This window comes from Malus domestica, chromosome 13, assembly GCF_042453785.1.
Source record: "Malus domestica chromosome 13, GDT2T_hap1".
NCBI classification, from domain to species: Eukaryota; Viridiplantae; Streptophyta; class Magnoliopsida; order Rosales; family Rosaceae; genus Malus; species Malus domestica.
Window position 1 is genome coordinate 19,843,328 of NC_091673.1, and position 18,871 is coordinate 19,862,198.

General features: G+C 38.4%; 2 protein-coding genes and 1 non-coding gene across 5 annotated transcripts; all 3 read left to right on the forward strand.

The window, feature by feature from the left end:
- The first annotated feature begins 1,682 nt into the window (after positions 1-1,682).
- On the forward strand, positions 1,683-9,740 carry LOC103429908 (PH, RCC1 and FYVE domains-containing protein 1-like). Of its 3 annotated transcripts, XM_070810896.1 has the most exons (12): positions 1,683-1,783; positions 1,876-1,994; positions 2,179-3,185; positions 3,348-3,700; positions 4,179-4,265; positions 4,414-4,503; positions 4,641-4,727; positions 4,813-4,917; positions 5,772-7,823; positions 7,946-8,092; positions 8,285-8,730; positions 9,327-9,740. In XM_070810896.1, the coding sequence occupies exons 4-12, from the start codon at positions 3,653-3,655 to the stop codon at positions 9,496-9,498; spliced, it is 3,234 nt and encodes a 1,077-aa protein (XP_070666997.1). In that variant the 5' UTR covers positions 1,683-1,783; positions 1,876-1,994; positions 2,179-3,185; positions 3,348-3,652; the 3' UTR covers positions 9,499-9,740. The 3 variants fall into 3 exon arrangements, with proteins under 3 accessions (XP_070666997.1, XP_070666996.1, XP_070666995.1); XM_070810895.1 differs by lacking the exon at positions 1,683-1,783 and having other exon boundaries at positions 1,786-1,994; XM_070810894.1 differs by lacking the exon at positions 1,683-1,783 and having other exon boundaries at positions 1,788-1,994; positions 3,316-3,700.
- Positions 9,741-10,194: 454 nt separating this feature from the next.
- LOC114820810 (U6atac minor spliceosomal RNA) lies at positions 10,195-10,317 on the forward strand. Its single transcript, XR_003768287.2, has one exon. It is a non-coding gene; the product is annotated as a U6atac minor spliceosomal RNA (small nuclear RNA).
- Positions 10,318-12,352: 2,035 nt separating this feature from the next.
- On the forward strand, positions 12,353-18,468 carry LOC103429907 (putative E3 ubiquitin-protein ligase XBAT35). Its single transcript, XM_008368034.4, has 9 exons — positions 12,353-12,795; positions 12,969-13,083; positions 13,713-13,793; positions 13,932-14,020; positions 14,166-14,257; positions 14,490-14,571; positions 16,602-16,704; positions 17,187-17,272; positions 17,569-18,468. Exons 1-9 carry the CDS (start codon positions 12,694-12,696, stop codon positions 18,244-18,246), a joined length of 1,428 nt encoding a protein of 475 aa, XP_008366256.3. The 5' UTR covers positions 12,353-12,693; the 3' UTR covers positions 18,247-18,468.
- The last annotated feature ends 403 nt before the right edge of the window (positions 18,469-18,871 follow it).

An 18,871-nucleotide genomic window follows, 5' to 3' on the forward strand; every position in this document is an offset into this window, starting at 1 on the left:
CAGTCTATAATGAAGTACGAGAAAAAGAATTAACAAAAGAACGAGGAAAAGATTTGACCTTTAAATCGGACAATTTCGCATCCAGCTGTTGTGCATACGCAATTGCTTCCAGGACGTCCCTGGGTTTCAAGATCTTCACATCATGACGCATTTCAGATTTGAGACTGCCAATTAAGCAAGACTTCAAAAGAGAATGAGTCATATCTCTGGTGCGATTGGCCAATCGTCTGAAGTCAAGAACATAATCCCTCAAAGATCCAATTTGTCTCAATTTCACTAAACTCTCCGCGGCGTCGTCGAACTCGGAAGGCCCAAATTCTTGACATAATGCTCGAGTGAAATCTTCCCACTTTGGATAATTGGCAGTGCAATTAGCCCATTGAAACCACTGCAAGGGTTCGCCTTCCAGATGGAAGGAAGCCATTTTCACTTTCTTGAATTCTTCGATGTTAAAGAAATCAAAATAGTGCTCTGCTTTGTAAATCCACCCTAAGGGTTCATCACCGTCACCAAATCTAGGAAAGTCCATCTTCAAAAATGGTTGACGCGGATTCGAAGCATTTGTGGCGAATTCTTGACGACAAGAATTGGGGGCAAAATTAGGGTTCGTACCCATTTGCAGATTTGGATCAGAATGTGTTGCTTCCGAAGATTCGCCGACAGATCCACCCTTCGAAGATAAGGAATGTAGCTGTTGAAGAATCAATTTGTGAGTCGCGCGGAACTCCATTCGCGATTCATGGAACTCGCTTCTGGATTCCTTGAATTCTATCTGAAATTCTTCGAACAAAGATTCTAGCTTGGATACACGCAATTCCATTGTTCTTCTGGAAGCGAGCCGAGTCATACACGAGAAAGATCAAGTCAGGATCGGAAACAATGGCTTGATACCAATGATACAACCCTTACTCTGCTTCTTACTTAGTGTAATAGTAGCTAGTATATTTCATTGCAATATCAACCTTTACAACAACTTTCCCTTTTACAATATTCCCTTATATAGTAACTAAGCAACTTCCTCCCTAAGTCACTCCCTAACAACCCTTAAGCGCCAACCAATTCCAACTAATTCTTTCTTGTCCTAGTCAGCACTCCCAACCTTATGTGTCACAATACACAGCATCCTATCAAATACAAATTCATTGGTAAGTTCATCGACCAAACTCCACACTTATACAAGCTTAACAAGCTACATTTTCAAATGATTGTGTGATTGTAATTTGTGTTACACGAGATGTGCCTTCACACTCTTAACTGTTTCAAACTTTTCGAACTATATAGGTACGCTACATTGGTGTTTCCAATGAAACTTCATATGGATTTGTAAAGTTGAAGGACTGCCAAAGATTGTCAGTATCCAAAAAAAAAATAATATTAAACAGCTTGACTCGATATTTTTTACAGCAAGTCACATATCTGAGGAGTAAAAAGTCAGACTTACCATTTTTTTCACATAATGTTAAACAGCTTGACTCAATATTTAAAATATTCACGAAATTATCAATATTTCCGTCAAAATATCCGAAAAACCAGCATCAATATAAAAAAAAGTAAATGAATATTGATGATATTTACCAATTAAATTTTGCCAAAACCCATTACAGATTTCGATCTTGTTGACATTACAAGATTTGACTTGTTTCAGTGCTAACTTATATTTGCTTGACCGATATCTTCTCATTTGGTGGATGTCGGCATGGTTGAGCTTTCTATTCAGATTCCAACCTGTTTCTTTTATTGTCGGCACCTTCGTATTATGTGTTGAGAACTAAGACAGAGATGCGTATGATGCGACATATACCTTTCCCTCCTCGGTTTTCCAATCTCATTTTCTTAACCTAATGAGTTTGTAATTCTTTTGTTGATTTTTTGCAGTTGGTCTTGTTGAAGTCTGCCACCCAGAAAATTACAAGATTGGCTTACTGGCTGGTGGATCAACGAGCGGGAAAGTACATAGATAGCAAATCCGAAGCTTAAGAAAAAGACCTGCTAGGGTATGTTAATATCTCGCGTGTCACAATTCGGTCGCCAAAAATATTGCAGTTAAAGGCCTAGTAGTTAGGACATAAGTTGTTTTCCCTTCTTGATGAGTTATTTATGTTTTGAATATGAATTGCTGAGGATAATTTCATTACTGGTTGGTTGCCTGCCTAAATATTACTTGTTTCTGTACTTCAGTAAGCAACAATAACGTAGATCAAGCTAGGCAAGAAGTACGGGCTAACTCCAGTTCAGATTGCACTTGGATTTGTAAGGGACCGTCCATTTGTGACAAGTTCAATAGTTGGTGCCACTTCTGTCAACCAACTGAAAGAAAACATTGGTGATTTTCTGTTGACTGAGAGGCCTTTGCCACCGGAAGTGGTGGCTGATATTGAAGAGATTTTCAAGAGATACAAAGAAGCCACCTTTTGAAAGAAAAAGTCGCCTTAGGAAGTGTAATTATTACGTTTCTTGACACATCTGGTTTAGAGGGCGATCGAAGGTCAATGCTTCCGATTTTGCGGTCACCAACTACCCATGACAGGACAAAGCCTCAACTTCCCTTTTGGGATTATTATGTATCCTTCTTGCCTTACCTTACTGTATTTTCCTCTAACGTGCATAAAAGTGTTGTTTTCGTTTTTTTATTCCCCCTTTAAACCAGTGAGAGCTGGATCTCTATATATCAAGAGTTAGTGATAGAAAGTTGGGAGATTGTCAATTTTGATCTGCTAATTTCATGCTGTGTTGGATTCATGCAATTGCATCATGTTTAAAATTAATCCGATGTTATGCTCTCTTTTGTCTGTTTTAATACAAGGGAGAATCGAGCGTAAATACTCTTAACTCTAAACTACTTGAGTTACAAGTTCTTTGCGTGAATTTTGTGACTCGATAAAAGAGAGTCCTTCGAGTTCTTGGCAAAGGATTGCGACCGATGATAGCCGTGCACCTTCAACAGTCTCTTCAATTTGTTTTGCAGAAGTATCATCGCCAAATTTTTTGCAGTCTTCTTCCATCTGCAACTGTTTTTCCTTCACTTCTCAAATCAAACCACGTGGCAGAATCAGATTGGGAGTAATAATTTTTAATTTAATATTTTTGAAAGGTAGTTTAACTCGTTGGTGGGACGTGGATGAAGAGAAAGAGGCGCGCCAATATCTCGCCCTCTTTTCTTTTGAGCTGCAAACTTCCCTAAACATGTGAGATCGCTTACTGCCCTCTCATTTCCCACTCCTCCCTCTCTCTCTCTCTCTCTCTCTCTCTCTCTCTCTCTCTCTCTCTCTCTCTCTCTCTCTCTCTCTCTCTCTGATTGATCTGCGTCGTTTTCAGGCTCAGAAACTGAATATTCACATCTTCTGCAGAATTTTACGGTGAATATCTGAGGCTGTTCGATCGACTTCCTTGAGAATTTTTCACGAGAGCCAATTTGTAACTGAAGAAGCTATTGATTTCCAACAAGTTGGTGACCCGATTGAGGTTCCCAAGTTTTTTGTTTTGGGAATGTATATGGTTCTTGTTTAGAAGGGCACTAGGAATTTGATGAGAGGCCAAAGTGGAAGAAAGCATATTCCTCTATGAAGACTGGTGAAGGGAAGTCGCCGATGCAGTTGTCGGTTGAGCTTGCTTCTTCTTCGGCGTTTAATTCCTTACGAAAGTTTCAGATGGAATGGCAGATCCTGCTAGCTATGGGAATTATGAGCGTGATACTGAACAAGTCAGTTTCCCATCACTGCCCTCTTTCTTTTCCTTTAGATTATTTGGTGTTTGCTTTTGTTTGCCTAGAAAACAATGAGACCTCGTACACTTTCGGGTTTGCATACATTTGGTGCTTTTCCCTGTTGAGTTTCTTTCTGAAAAGACAGTAATTGAATGAAATCTTGGTCTGGCTGTTATTTTATGACGACACAGTTATAACTTATAACCGTCTTACGTAGATCAACGCATATGTATATTGAAGTTACCTGCATTACTCGAACAATTTTCTTTTCGATTCGCAAAGGGAATTAATAAAAACCCAGTATCTGTGTAAAAGTTTAGTTTCCAACTTCCTAGCAGTGAAAATGTTGCCCTTTCTGTAGACTACACCCTTTCACACACTCACTTTGATATGGTTAAACATATATATTCAAGATTTTGATCTCTGTGTGATTTGGCAATACTTTTCACCTAATATTCCTCTCTCTCTCATGAAGGCACTCATTGCATTAAAAAAAGGTTCCCAGTTAATCAAGTATAGCCGGAAAGGACAGCCAAAACTTCATACATTCAGAATTTCTACTGTGAGTAATTTCCTTTACATTAGGATATTGGATTCATTTCATACCAATAAGTCTTTAATCTTACATCTTCTTCCTGCTGCGCATCTCCATGATCATTACTAGATATCTTAACCGCTTGAATGACTTCATTTTTTCGTATCTTTAACAGGATGAAACTACACTAATCTGGTATTCACATGGAGAAGAACGAACTCTGAAATTAGCTTCTGTCTCTCGAATTATCCCCGGACAGAGAACAGTGAGTTTAACACTCCACTACCAAGAACTAATCAATATTTTTGTGTTTCAACTCAGTAATTGTGCGTTTCCGTAATAATTATGAACCACTTTTGTGTCCTACTTGACGGAATAAATACTTCTGCTGCTTCTTTGTAGGCTGTGTTTAGAAGGTATTTGCGCCCAGAAAAGGATTACTTGTCATTTTCTCTTCTATATAAGAACGGTGAACGAACACTTGATCTGGTAAGTAAAATCAAGTATTAGTTTCAAGTTTTTCTGTTACGGCCAGTTAAGCAGAAAAGTTTAAACTCGGCAATCCTCTTTATAGATCTGCAAGGACAAAGCTGAGGCAGAGATATGGTTTGCTGGCCTTAAGGCGGTAATTACTTCAGGAAAAGAGCGTAGTAGACGTAGTCAGAGTGATATTTCTGATGTAAGTTTCCGATTTTAAAAAATGCATTTGTAACTGCTTATGCTTGTACTTTTTTTTATGGTTTCCTAGTTCTTTCTTATCATTCAAATGGTTAATTTTGTTGTGATTGCAATAGGTTAGTTTATATGAGTTTTGCCTTCGAAAAGGGCTGAATATTTCTTGTGAAGTTACCTGGAGATGGTTGAGAAAATATCTGCTCCGAAATTGCCTGACAATCCTAATCCTTATATATTCAATTGGCTGCCATTTATTCTTCTGTTTACTAAAATATATAATTTGCAGTAATCTTGGTGATGTTCTAATGAACATTCAATATTCATCAGCATGAACTAAAAAACAACTGTTACGCAAAATATGTAATAAAGTTCCATGCTCTAGTAAAAGTTATATGAACAATTTACTGATACGATAAATTGTAGCAAATCATTAGAACTCTGAGACGACAGATACAGATTTGTGCCTCTCAAGCCTTTAAAAAAGGGGGGGAAACTATCCAGGAGGTAGAATAGTCTGGGATGTCTAGCAATTGCAGATGAAAGTTGGCCCTCAACGTTTTCAGGAACATTAATTTTTCTTGCAGATAAGATTTGACATATGGAGCTACCAGAATTTCAGTTATGTAAATAAAAGAATAGTTAAAATTCCATGAAATCTGTGCAATTATATGCAAGTTAGAAAATTATCAGTGCTTTAACATATTTGGTGGTTTCCTTCGTACAATTCATGCATTATGAGAAACCACCAGCACTTATATTCACAAAGTATATGTAACGCGATTGTCTTGATCCACTCGTAATTGTTCTGCATTAATATGTTTTGAGAAGATTCAACGTAGTTGTTTGCTTTCCTTTCAGTTGCAAGACTCTGCTGAATCTGTTCATGGCCATCCATTTGGTGCGACATTAGAGTTCACTTCAAGCATTGCCAGTGGTAGGGTATCCGTTGATTCTCATGAATCAGTGAATTTGGCAGGCTCAGATGTGGGTTCAGAACGTGCAAACATGCAACTAAGAACAAGTGCAGGAGATGGTTTTCGAATTAGTGTTTCAAGCACTCCTAGCTGTTCAAGTGGAGGGTCTGGACATGATGATATAGAATCACTAGGAGATGTTTATGTGTGGGGAGAGATCTGGTCTGATGGAAATGGACCTGATGGGTCTGCAAATTCAATCTCTAAAAAAATCGATGTGCTGATTCCAAAGCCCTTGGAGTCGAATGTTGTTCTTGATGTTCAGCAGATAGCTTGTGGTGTGCGACATGTTGCTCTTGTAACAAGGCAAGGGGAGGTTTTCACCTGGGGAGAGGAATCGGGTGGAAGACTCGGTCATGGGATTGATAGAGACTTTAGTCGTCCTCGCCTTGTTGAGTTCCTCGCAATTAATAACATTGAATTTGTTGCATGTGGTGAGTACCACACATGTGCTGTATCTACATCAGGTGATTTGTTTACGTGGGGTGATGGTACACATAATGCTGGACTTCTTGGTCTTGGAACTGATGTTAGCCACTGGATACCTAAAAGGGTTACCGGTCCTTTAGAAGGACTTCAGGTTCTATCTGTTGCATGTGGCACATGGCATTCAGCTTTAGCAACTTCGAATGGAAAGGTATTTACATTTGGAGATGGAGCGTTCGGTGTTTTGGGCCATGGGGATCGAGAGAGTGTTCCGTATCCAAGGGAGGTACAGTCGTTGAATGGACTAAAGACTATAAAAGTAGCATGCGGAGTTTGGCATACTGCAGCTATTGTAGAAGTTATGGGCCAGTCTGGTACAAATGCTTCATCTCGTAAGTTGTTCACCTGGGGCGATGGTGACAAACATCGTTTGGGTCACGAAATCAAGGAAACTTATCTGCTTCCCACCTGTGTCTCTTCACTTATCGACTATAATTTCCACCAGCTAGCATGTGGACACACTATGACTATTGCCCTCACTACATCAGGTCATGTGTTTACCATGGGCGGAACTGCATATGGCCAGCTAGGCAATCCAAGTTCTGATGGGAAAGTACCTTGTTTAGTACAGGATCGATTGGTTGGTGAGTTTGTCGAAGAAATATCTTGTGGGTCATATCATGTTGCTGTCCTGACATCAAGAAGTGAAGTGTTCACTTGGGGAAAAGGTGCTAATGGAAGACTGGGACACGGGGACACAGAAGACCAGAAAACTCCAACTTTGGTTGAAGCCCTAAAAGATAGGCATGTGAAAAGCATATCGTGCGGCTCAAACTTCACATCTAGTATATGCATCCATAAGTGGATCTCTGGAGCTGATCAATCAATTTGCTCAGGTTGTCGACAGACATTTGGTTTTACTAGAAAGAGGCATAACTGTTATAACTGTGGACTAGTCCATTGCCATGCCTGTAGTTCCAAGAAAGCACTGAGGGCAGCTTTGGCCCCGACTCCTGGAAAACCTCATCGTGTATGTGATGCTTGTTATGCGAAACTTAAGGCTGCTGAGGCTGGTAATGCTTCCAGTGTTAGTAGGAGATCTAGGGTCACACGCTCGATGGATAGCAGGGATTTACTAAGTAGAGTAGAGGTGAAATCTTCAAGGATTCTTCTCTCTCCCTCTATAGAACCCGTTAAATACCTTGAGGTCAAGTCCATGAAGCCTGGTGGTGTCAGATCCGAATCCCCTTCTATAGTCAGGGCTTCCCAAGTTCCATCCCTTTTACAACTTAAAGATATTGCATTTCCAAGTTCGTTGAGTGCACTTCAAAACGTTTTGAAGCCTGTCATGACAACACCGTCTCAGCCCAATTCGAGATCTACTTCACCATATTCAAGGAGACCTAGTCCTCCCCGGTCTACAACTCCTATATTCTCTAGGAGTGTTATTGACAGTCTTAAGAAAACAAATGACACTCTGACTCAAGAAGTATCAAAGATGCAAAACCAGGTACTAATTTAACACCTTTCGAAAATTAACATTTTTGGTTGCATCATTATATTGTCTTGTGGTATAGAAATGTCAAAATCAAGACGCCTTTCCTTGGGTAAATTTTCCTCTCTTTACTTCAGGTTAAAAGTCTGAAGCATAAGTGTGATGCTCAAGAGGTAGAGATAAAGAAACTACGTAAACATGTGAAAGAAGCTGGCTCATTAGCCGATGACCAATACTCGAAGTGCAGAGCTGCCAAAGAACTCGTCAAGTCCATCACGGAACAGGTTTATAAAACTTAAAATTGCAATGTCACTCTTTATAGGCGTTCTGTGTGGCATGACATCTCCATTGACAGAATAATAATGGGGTGGAAATAAAAATCATCTACTTTTTTTGTGGCCCTGCCCTCGTTGATTCAGTTATTGGTGAAATATGCTGATGTTCTGTGTGCTTTCCGTTCTTTCTTTACCTTGCAGATGAGGGAATGGGAAGACAAGATACCTCCTGAGATTTCTGACAGCGATACTTTCAAAGCATTGCGTACGCAAGCTGAGGATTTTATGAACACGAATATTGGAAGGCCAAGCTCAGATCTTGACCAACACTATGCAACCGATAGAACTTCCTTGGTTGTTGAGTCTTCTAGAATGGAAGACAACAAGGCTAAAGACTCTGCAGAGGCTGAACAGCAAAACAGCTCAGAAAACCACTCGAAGTCACCTGAATCATCAACGTTGCGGACAGAAGACAACAGATCAGAAGACTTTGCGGATGCTGGACCTCAAAACCGCTCAAGGTCACCAGAATCATCAATGTCACGGACAGGACAAAAGGAAGTCATTGAACAATTTGAACCGGGCGTTTATGTAACTCTCCTTCAACTAAAAAATGGTATTTGGGTTTTTAAGCGTGTTAAATTCAGGTAAATATTTTATCTTACAACATTCAGTAATTATGTGTTTGTGTTAGACGGCCACTGGACCCTTGAGCGGGTTCAATAGTTGTCTAACATGGTATCAGAGCTCTTGTTGCACAAGGTCCTGAGTTAAAATATTTCAATCCACATTCCTCACTGCTTTCTTCATTTTCAAGGTGCAGACTGGGACTGCACCTATGTTATTATTTGTGTCTTCATTTCTCTGCCTGTCCACGTGCAACCGGTGAGTGAAAGTGTTAGCTCGATATATAATGTTGACTCGTTATCTAACAGCTTAAACTTATGGGTTCGATGGCTGTCTAACAAGCTATGGTGCCATGTTACAACCAACGGATCTCAAAAGTTTAAGTTGTTTGCGAACTGATCAACAATGCATATCAAGTTTACGAGCTACACTTCTACGCATACTGATTGTAACAAAACTTGTTCTAAATTAGTATTAGAAAGCCACATTGTTTCTGTTCCATTTATTTCCATAAGCTAAATTTGTTGAGGATAAGCGTACGCACAATCAAGTCTTGGATCATTTCAATGCCGTTCTCTTTTAATTTTCTCACACCGGTCTCCAATATTTTCTGCAGCAAACGGAAGTTTAGTTCGGAACAGGCAGAAGCATGGTGGAAAAACAACAAAGATGGGCTGCTTAGGAGATACAGTCAGCCGAATACAAGTCCTGCTCCGAGTGTACCACCACCCAGCCGTCCTATACCGCCCGAGGAAAACAGCGAGGCAGCCGCAGCTTCCCCGACTTAGTTTTATAACTTAGTCTCTTAACAGTATGGTTTAGAAACTTGGTAAGTAGGATCAAAGGATCTGCTATAGAATGGCAGTGTATGAATCAGTTAGGTGTAAACTTATCTTTGTTAAGAACAGAACAAAATAGAGCGGCATCCTTGTTCTTCTTTCTTTTCTTATTTTGTCTTTGTTTTTTTTTATCTAGGGGAATTATTGAGAGGATTTCTACTCCGCCATTAAAAAGAAGAGCTTCAATATCATTATTTCATCCATTGTAGTTTGTTTTTTCTGTTTTTTCACAACGCGGTATTCTAATTTTCTCGGTGAAGGCAATGCCACCTTTGATGAAAGGGGACGGGCACACGCACACAACCTTGACCGACTAGATTAACCCACATATGCGCATACTAGTTGATATTATTGAATAATGTATGGTGATAAATGTAATTTGTGAGTTGAGTTTAAAAGTGAAATTCCTTTACTCGGAGATTAAATTGGAGATATGACTTTTCAGAAGACAAGCTTAAATAACTTTTTGAACCAACATGTTGATTATTGTTTTAATGCGTAATCTCAATCTGCAGTTTGACAATATAAATATTTATTCGACAAACCAATCAATTATTGTGTCTAGATAGCTAGCACCTTCATCTTGATAATGTATTGGGCTAACAAACAATGATGTTAGTAGTTGAGTGTTGAACTCGTTAATCCGTGTTCGTATGGTTGGCATCTTCCTTGACAGGGACGGGAACAACTTCAAACTTGCCTGTTACAAGTTACCACACATCCTCTTAAGGCTACCCACCCGTCTGATGGATCTATAACCTTTTTTTTTTTTTTTTATTTAGAAAAAAAAGAAAAAGAAAAACTTGTTAATTCACATTTGTTTGCAAAAACCATTTTAAATTGGTTTTTAGAAATTATAAGTTATGAGTTTGGTGTGGATGATTACTAATTTATTAGAAATATTATTTTCTTTATTATTAATTTATTAGATTACATGTTCTTATTTCTCAAGATTCACGACACGCAATTTGAATCCATTATATCTAATTCATTTTTTGTCTTGATCAGTAATAGCCAATTATTATTGAAAATATGTGTTCAAAGTTCAAGCTCTAGAAAATGATTGGTAGACTCTTATTTTACTTTTATTATATAGATGTTAGGGAGATCAAATTCTTAAACCAAATGACATATCACCAAGTAAAAATTCAATCATCAATTTCTATGTCATTTGTTTTTAAAAATTTTGTCACCCTAACATTATCCTTATTATCTTAGTTGAAAAAGTAATCCAACTTTACTTATCAAATAAATTTTTACTATAATGATAAAAAATAATCATATCAATGTATTTTAGAGCGAGTTTTGTCACATCTTGACCCGGGCTCAACCACATTTCGGGCTCGACTCTGCCGCAGCACAATATTGTCCGCTTTGAGCCTCAACCACGCCCTCACGATTTTGTTTCTGGGAACTTACACGAGTAGAACTTCCTAATAGGTCACCCATCCTAGAAATGCTCTGGCCCCTTTCTCGCTTAACTTCGGAGTTCCTACGGAACCCGAAGTCAGTAAGCTCCCAAAAAGCCTCATGCTAGATAGAGATGAGAATATACATATAAGGCTTAAAAGATCCACTCTCTTGGGTTATGTGAGATGTTACAATCCACCCCCTTAGGGGTCAACGTCCTCATCGGCACACTTCCGGCCAGGGATTGACTTTGATACCAAATTGTCACATCCCGACCCAGGGTCCACCACATCCCGGGCTCGACTCCGTCGTAGCACGATATTGTCCCATTTGGGTCCCGACCACACTCTCACAATTTTGTTTCCGGGAACTCACGCGAGCAAAACTTCCCAGTAGGTCACTCATCCTGGGAATGCTCTAACTCCTTTCTTGCTTAACTTCTGAGTTACTACGGAACTCGAAGCCAGTGAGCTCCAAAAGACCTCGTGCTAGGTAGAGATAGAAATATACATATAAGGCTTACATGATCTACTCCCCTGAGCGATATGGGATGTTACAAGTTTGATTCCCACGATATAATAATTACATCTTATTTTAACACGATAATTTATTCATTATGCTACTATACTTACTATATATTTGTATTATCTCTCTAATATAATAGTGGTAAGACCCAAAAATACATGTGAGTCTCATCTCTATTATAGAGAAGCTAAAAATAACATATTTCGATTTAAATATATGGTAAGAGTAACATTTTTGTAAAAGTTTCCTTCATCCAGTGTTTTTGGGTCAACAGGATCTTGAAAATCTTCTTAGCCAATTTTTCGTGTAAAAAAAAATATAATAAAATAAAAAGAAAATTGTTGCAATGGTTCTTCAATTTTAACCCAATTGGAGCAATGTTTCCTCAACCAAAAGTTCTTGACCATTGATACCTTAACTCATCAAAATGTGTAGCTATGGTCCATTTCATCAACTCCATTAAAACTTCTGTTAAAATGAGTCACATGCCACACACGTGAGGTCATAATCAAGAGGCAAATATAGGAAACTAAATGAAAAAAATTGTAGAAATTGTCATTTTCGTCAACTCTATTAAAACTTCAGTCAAAATGATTCACATGTCATGCACGTGAGGTCATAATCAAGGGACAAATCTCGGAAACTAAATGAAAAATTTGTTTATAGAAATGATCCCTCAATTTTAACCAAATTAAAGAAATGATCTCTCAACTTTAATCCATTTGGAGCAATAGTCCTCAATTTTAACTTAATTGTAGCAATGGTCATCAAGATTAACCCAATTGTAGTAATGATTCTTCCAACACAATTAATTTGAAGGAGTTGAACGAAAAAACCATAATTTACCATTAGTCATAAATTTTTAATTGAGAAACTATTATAGCAATTGGATTTCGTCATCCACTTGCAATATCTATTCCAATTTCCTCTAAAATAAAATATAGAAAATTAAGAAATCAATCCTACAATTTCCTCTAAAATAAAATCTCTAGCTAATGTATATTATATATCTTCGTTGATAAGTATTCAATTAATTTCGTCATCCACTTACAATATCTATTCCAATTTGAACAAGTTTCTTAGAAAGCACATCACTTCCCATCCATTTTCCGGAATTTTCTATATTTTCCTCCTGAATTTAAAACCCTAGGTCTTCAAGTTTTGCTTCAAAACCCACGAAGGGTAATTGAAGTTCTTCCCAGGATTTCAATGGGGCAGCAGCAATCGAAAGACGAACTGCTCTATCAGCAAGTCAGCTATGGAAACGTCGAAGGGATTAAAGCCCTCTGCAGAGATGGTGCAGGCCTTGAGGTAATTAAGGGAGATTAATTTTCGATTAGTGTTTAAGCTGTATCAAAAATGTGATCATTGGTAGTGATAATTTGTTTTGTTTTGTCAATTGGTAGAGATAATTGTTGAAAGTTTTGGAATTTTGGGTAATGGTTGATGAATTATTGATTATTTATGGTGATTTTGGTTGTCAGTGGATTGATAGAGAGGGGAAAACCCCTTTGATCGTGGCCTGTATAAATCCTGGGCTCTATAATGTTGCAAAAAGCTTGATTGAACTTGGTGCAAACGTTAACGCCTATCGCCCCGGTACCTTTCCTATCATAATTCATTACAATTTGATAACTTCTCAGTTGAGTTGGTCTTATGTTACTGTTTATGTACTTGGATAGTGAGAAGAAAGTAAGAATGAATAATGAAGATAAGAAAGAAAATTGGCATTTTGGGTTTATTGATTTCGAAGAAATCTACCAATTGGCAAGGTAGAGTTGTCACCAAGGACCCGGAAAGTATTAAAAGAGTAGCCTGGCTATAGTTGGTAGCCACTCCTTTTTGCCTGAAATGTACGGTTTTAGTCCAAATTCTTCCTCCAAGTGTTGCGCGGTTATGTGAAATTCGAGTTGGATCCACATGCATACTGCAATCATGATGGAAATATCACTACCATAGATCTTAAGTACCACTGTTGTACTGAAATGTTTTCCCTTGCATAAAATGGAACACTAAGATTAGATATGCTTCAACTGTTTTTTCTTTAATTCTTCTTTCTGATCTCACTCCCATCCCCAGAATTTGTTGTGTTTTACTGTGTTTATATTAAACTTGTTTTGTAATGCAGTCTTCTTAAAAAATGCTATTATAAATGCATGCACCTTGACCTTTGGCTTGCATTAACAATTTTTTTTTCATTTTTTGTCTTTTTTCTCAATGCGGTTTAGGTCGTCATGCTGGGACTCCTCTGCATCATGCAGCTAAAAGAGGCCTAGAAAACGTCGTTAATTTACTTCTTTCACATGGAGGTGTGCAACTCTATCTTTAAATCTGTTTAAATGTATTATTTAAAGTGGAGTATAAAGCTTACAATTTTATAATAACAAACACATTCTTTTTCCTGCTTTCTTTGTTTTCTTAATATATAATTTGTTCAAAATTTTCAGCAAATGCTTTAATCATGAACGATGACTGTCAAAGTCCTCTTGACATTGCTAGGGCGAAAGGGCACACGAATGTTGTCCGTGCAATTGAGGTAAATTCAAACTTTAGCATGCAATGCCAATCTATGTGTATCTCTTACTTTCCGATGTTACAATATATTTCATTTCTTCTTTTGATAGTTCTTCACTTTGTTCTCTCTTGGTTTTGTCTTTTTACACATTTCCCAATGTTTGTAGAGGCATATTTGCTTATTCTCTGGTTGGTTGCGGGAGTTTTATGGTCCTGGATTTCTTGGAGTACTTGCTCCGCAGTTGGTTTCAAGAAAAGTGTGAGTATTTTGTTAAAGTGGTGTCATCTTGACGTATTCCTGTGTAGTTGTTTGCCTTCTATCTTCAATCATGATCTCCACAGCAAGTTATCTAAGCAATGTAGACTGATTGATTTGAACTGTTTTGAAGAATTTGTATGTCACTTGTTTAATTTTTTTTCTTTTTAACTTTGATCGAGTAATTGTCTGAAATTTCACTTGGCATGTGTGCCTACTTTTGCATACTTTGCAGTTGGGTTGTTGTTTTGCCATGTAGTTCCCGGAAACCCACCAAGCCTTTCAAGTTGGAGCTTGCCATTTACCCTAACATGCAGGTATTTCTATGTATAACCTTCTATTCTTAGGTAGATTAAGCGTTATGTATGATTATAAATGTTTCTATATCATGCCTCTACTCATACATTGCATTCAAAGTGGCTTTAATTTAGGCTACATCGAGTGGTTGCTTCCAGATGATAACATTCACAGTATTATTTTCTTTTCTTTTTTTTAAAAGAAATCATCTAATAATTAAAAAACCAAAACCATGTACAATGCCTTGCATGAGTTAATCTGATGGCTAAAGTCTCTGCATTTGTATAGTTTGCTAACTAGCTATCAATAGTAATGTTGTTTTTAGCTTTTATTGTACGTGTTCTTGAACCTTCCATTCTTTTTTGCCATGTAGATGATAAAGGGCATCAATTCAATAGCCAAGTTCAGGCCTTTTTTAATATGAATGGAGATATATAAGACATTGGTTTACAGTGCGTCGGGATTTTCTTCTAACTCATTTGAAATGTTTTGCACTTGGAGTACTCTGTCCAAATTACAAATTCAAATAAAATAAGTTCATTTATTATTTCCTTTTTCATAACTCATAACGATGGTACTTCCCCTTGGGAGTTGGTTGCCTCAACAAACCTTGTTGAATTAGGATGTCCTTTACCCTTAATTGCCAATGGTAGAATTTTCCTTTCCATCCAATAGCTCAACAGAAAATGGTGAGCCAATATTTCTTTTTATGACTAAACATGAACAAAGTATTAAAGTTGAACCCTAGTCATTATAAGTTGGGTGTCAGGAAAATAGTGACTGAAGCATTAAAGATAATATAATAAAGACAAGATGTTAAGTACTGATATACACTCTCAGAGAAAACAAACTGGTACAAGTCGTTTTTTATCACTAGTTAATCGCCCCACCCTGAGCGAAATAGACATCTTGAGATTGCTTGGATCTGTTTACGGAACTGCCCTACTCCTTAGGGCCGAGCTTCAAAGTAAGATGGAAAGAACGCTACGTGATGAGGCCGATCGCCCCTTAGAAGTGAAGTCCTATTTCAGAATCTTTGAACAGGGAGGAAGTGAATAAGTAGTCCCATGCATTCCGACAAATGTAAATGGTATCACTAGACGGTAAGGAAAGAGAAAGGACCTTTCAGCCTCTGCTTGAGTTCCTCTTTTTTATGTTTATGGTCTTTCTCGAGGCGCTGCCCCCCCCCCCCCCCACAAAAAAAAAAAAAAAACCTTTCCTCCTCCCAAGTACATTATTTACTCAAATTCCTGAAGTAAAATCCCACTATCAACTCTTACTCTCAGATCTCTACTGTGATTCTTTGCGAAGAGAAGCTTTCAAGTTCAGGACGGTAGAGAACCATTTTGTAGCCGCTCTCAAAGTAGAGATTCAGGTCCTTCCCCCTGGAGACAGCAAGACTCTTTATTTTCTGTGAAATTTAGTCTCCTTTGGGTGAATACATTTCCCATCTGAGTTACCAAGATAGTTCCTGATATTGTTGTTGCTTCCTCTTGGTGCTATGTAGTTCTACCATCTTTGGCTCTTCCCGAGAAATGTCCGATGTTTCATTTAACATTTAGCACCACAGTTGCTGCTACATGACTGGTGGTGACGATTTGCTCACTACCTTATATTTTTAACCATATTCAAATACTATGGGTCTATCAATTGTCACTAGAGGCCTTCTATTCTGGCCTTCTGTTCTGGCTTCTTTAGTTTGCAACTTAGCATAGCTGTAGTTCCTTTATATTTGATTTGTACTGTGCAGAAGGCAGAGTTGACTCATGCTATGTGGTGATTTGTAGCTTAATTTTCAGGCCTTCTGCATTATTGTTAGTGTTCTTACCTAAGTACATGCTATCTTGATCTTGATTGACGCTGTCGGCTCACTTCCTATTGTCAAACCTTTTGATAGAATTAGCTGTCCGGCATCATGTATGTTTATATCTTTATCTACTCCGGATTGATATATCTAGGCCACACTTGTGTTTGCATAATTTTGGCTGTAAGTTGACTGATGGATCTATCATTTTTCTAGTTTGCTTATATTGAACTTTTTAATAAGCAGGACGCCAAACCGCGAACAGTTATTGCATTGTGGAAAGTCAATCTGGAAGAACCAAAGTTACACCAGTCTGATCCATCAGTTGTGATTCATGATAACTCCACAAGTAATTCCTTGATTCCAAAATAATTCAGTTTGAGTAATTTTAACCCTTATTTCTTTAGGCTATAAATCTGGGGTTGATGTCACATTAACTTCCTAGCCCCTTTTTAATTGAATTCTATGTCCATGCATAGTCCCAAGAGGCAAGATACGGAGAAGAAGCATGTACATCACCCAAGAGGCCAGTTGTAGGTGTAAAAAACTTAGGTGTAAGTACGTTGTCGTTAATTACTTCCAATCAATATAAATCATAGAAGTGATTGAGAAGCACTTTAGCAGAAGATTTTGGATATCTTCCACATCAAGTGCTGCAGTAATATACTGATGCCATCCTCCACCCTCCGACCTATATTAGGCTTACCGTCTAGCTAGGAAGAAAATGATGTTTAATTGTTGTGCGTGTCCATGAGTGAGGTTTCTCTTGTTAGGATCCCATTCAAGCTCAGCAAAGAATCCCATCCAAACTTTGTATTCCTTCTTTTGCAGAAACACGCATCAAACTTGCAGCTGCAGTTGAGAATGACAAGCAACAACTTCAGTTGTTTTGCAATGCATGCAAAGGAATACCACAGGTACATTTCATCTTATCCTTCTCTGCCATATACATGACGTTTTTAACTCCCATCCTTTTTCTTGTTGTATTGTGTAAAGTGAAAGTGTTTTGCAATTTCTTGTCTCATTATTTCTTGAAATGCCATACTTGAATCCATTTATATGGACCGTTTTCTTTTCCATGTGAAATCCACCCCTAGAAATGAAAAAGTGAAAAAAGGGAATGGACAATATGTGCCTTTTATAGTAAGCAAGCAATTATCTTTTGTGTGATGATTGGGAGGCTATCATATATTATATTTGTGGAATTTTTCAGGCTTGTCCTGCGTTTTTGGGTAACAACCAACCCCCAGTTGCTCCAGCAAGTGCACCACCAGCTGCAGAAGATTTAGAGTTGGCCATGGCTATTAGTGCCTCCATGCAGTCTGCTTTGCAGGAGAGACCATCCTTTCCTAATCCGCACCCTACCTATGAAGCAAGTTCATCCAGTAGTGATAATGGTTGGGCCGGAGCCTCCACAAGAACTGACAGTTACAATGGTGGTGGTGCACCAACTGCAGCTGCTGCTTCAAAAGTAAGTAGCAGCGAGTGGTCAGGGACTCAGAGTAACGAAGTTGGAGAGTCATCTCAGCAGGTGGAAGTCCAGGATACCTCTTCCGTCCAAACAGCTCCTACTTCAGATATAATCCCATCAGCCCCACCGGTTGCAGATGATAGTCTAGATGCAGCTCCTGTTCACTATCCATCAATTGATTTCAGTCCTATTGATATCCCATCCCCAAGCCTTGAAAGCACACCTGCTAAAATTGATGAGAAGAAAGGTGAAAGCGGTTCATGCGTGATTTGTTTGGATGCTCCAGCTGAAGGAGCTTGCATCCCATGTGGACATATGGCTGGATGCATGTCCTGTTTGAAGGAGATTACAGGTAAGAAATGGGGTTGCCCCGTCTGTCGAGCCAAGATAGACCAAGTTATAAGGCTTTATGCTGTGTGAAGTGATCCGTAATATATTGAAGTTCGACATTGTTACTGCAAACAGCTTGATGAATGTTGTTTTGTTTGTATCGTAGTATATGTACTTGGATGAAGTTGTCTGTGACTTGAGGTTTTTGTACATGTTGCCACATATTAATTACCTTTCACCATGTTTTCTTAAGTACCGCCGAGACGACAGCCTGTGTTGTATATGTAAATAAAGTTCATTTTTTCCAGAAAATGTTGGGGCTGGCTACTCAAATTTTATTCATTTCTAGTTGGGTGTTAATGGGATTTTACTCTCCAGTTACAGTTTGCAAACTGTTTTAATGTACTTTGTGATTTGAGAGAAGGAACTCTTTTGACTTCTCTGTGTATTAGGGTTGCAACTTGGGTGGGTTGGAAGGTCAAACCCACCCTAACCCATCCTTTGCAATTCGGGTCCGTCGGGTTGGATGCTCCGGCCTTAATATTCGAAGCAAAAAATGTCAGAAACACAGAAAGAGAAGCAAAAGTTTGATATGAGATTCAAAAACGAAGAAATGGTGAACCGGTTTCAAATTATGCTGAGCCAACTTGCCATGACACCAAGCATTCGAAACAAAATTTAGGGTACCATGCTGTGACCGCTGTCTCAAGTTTTG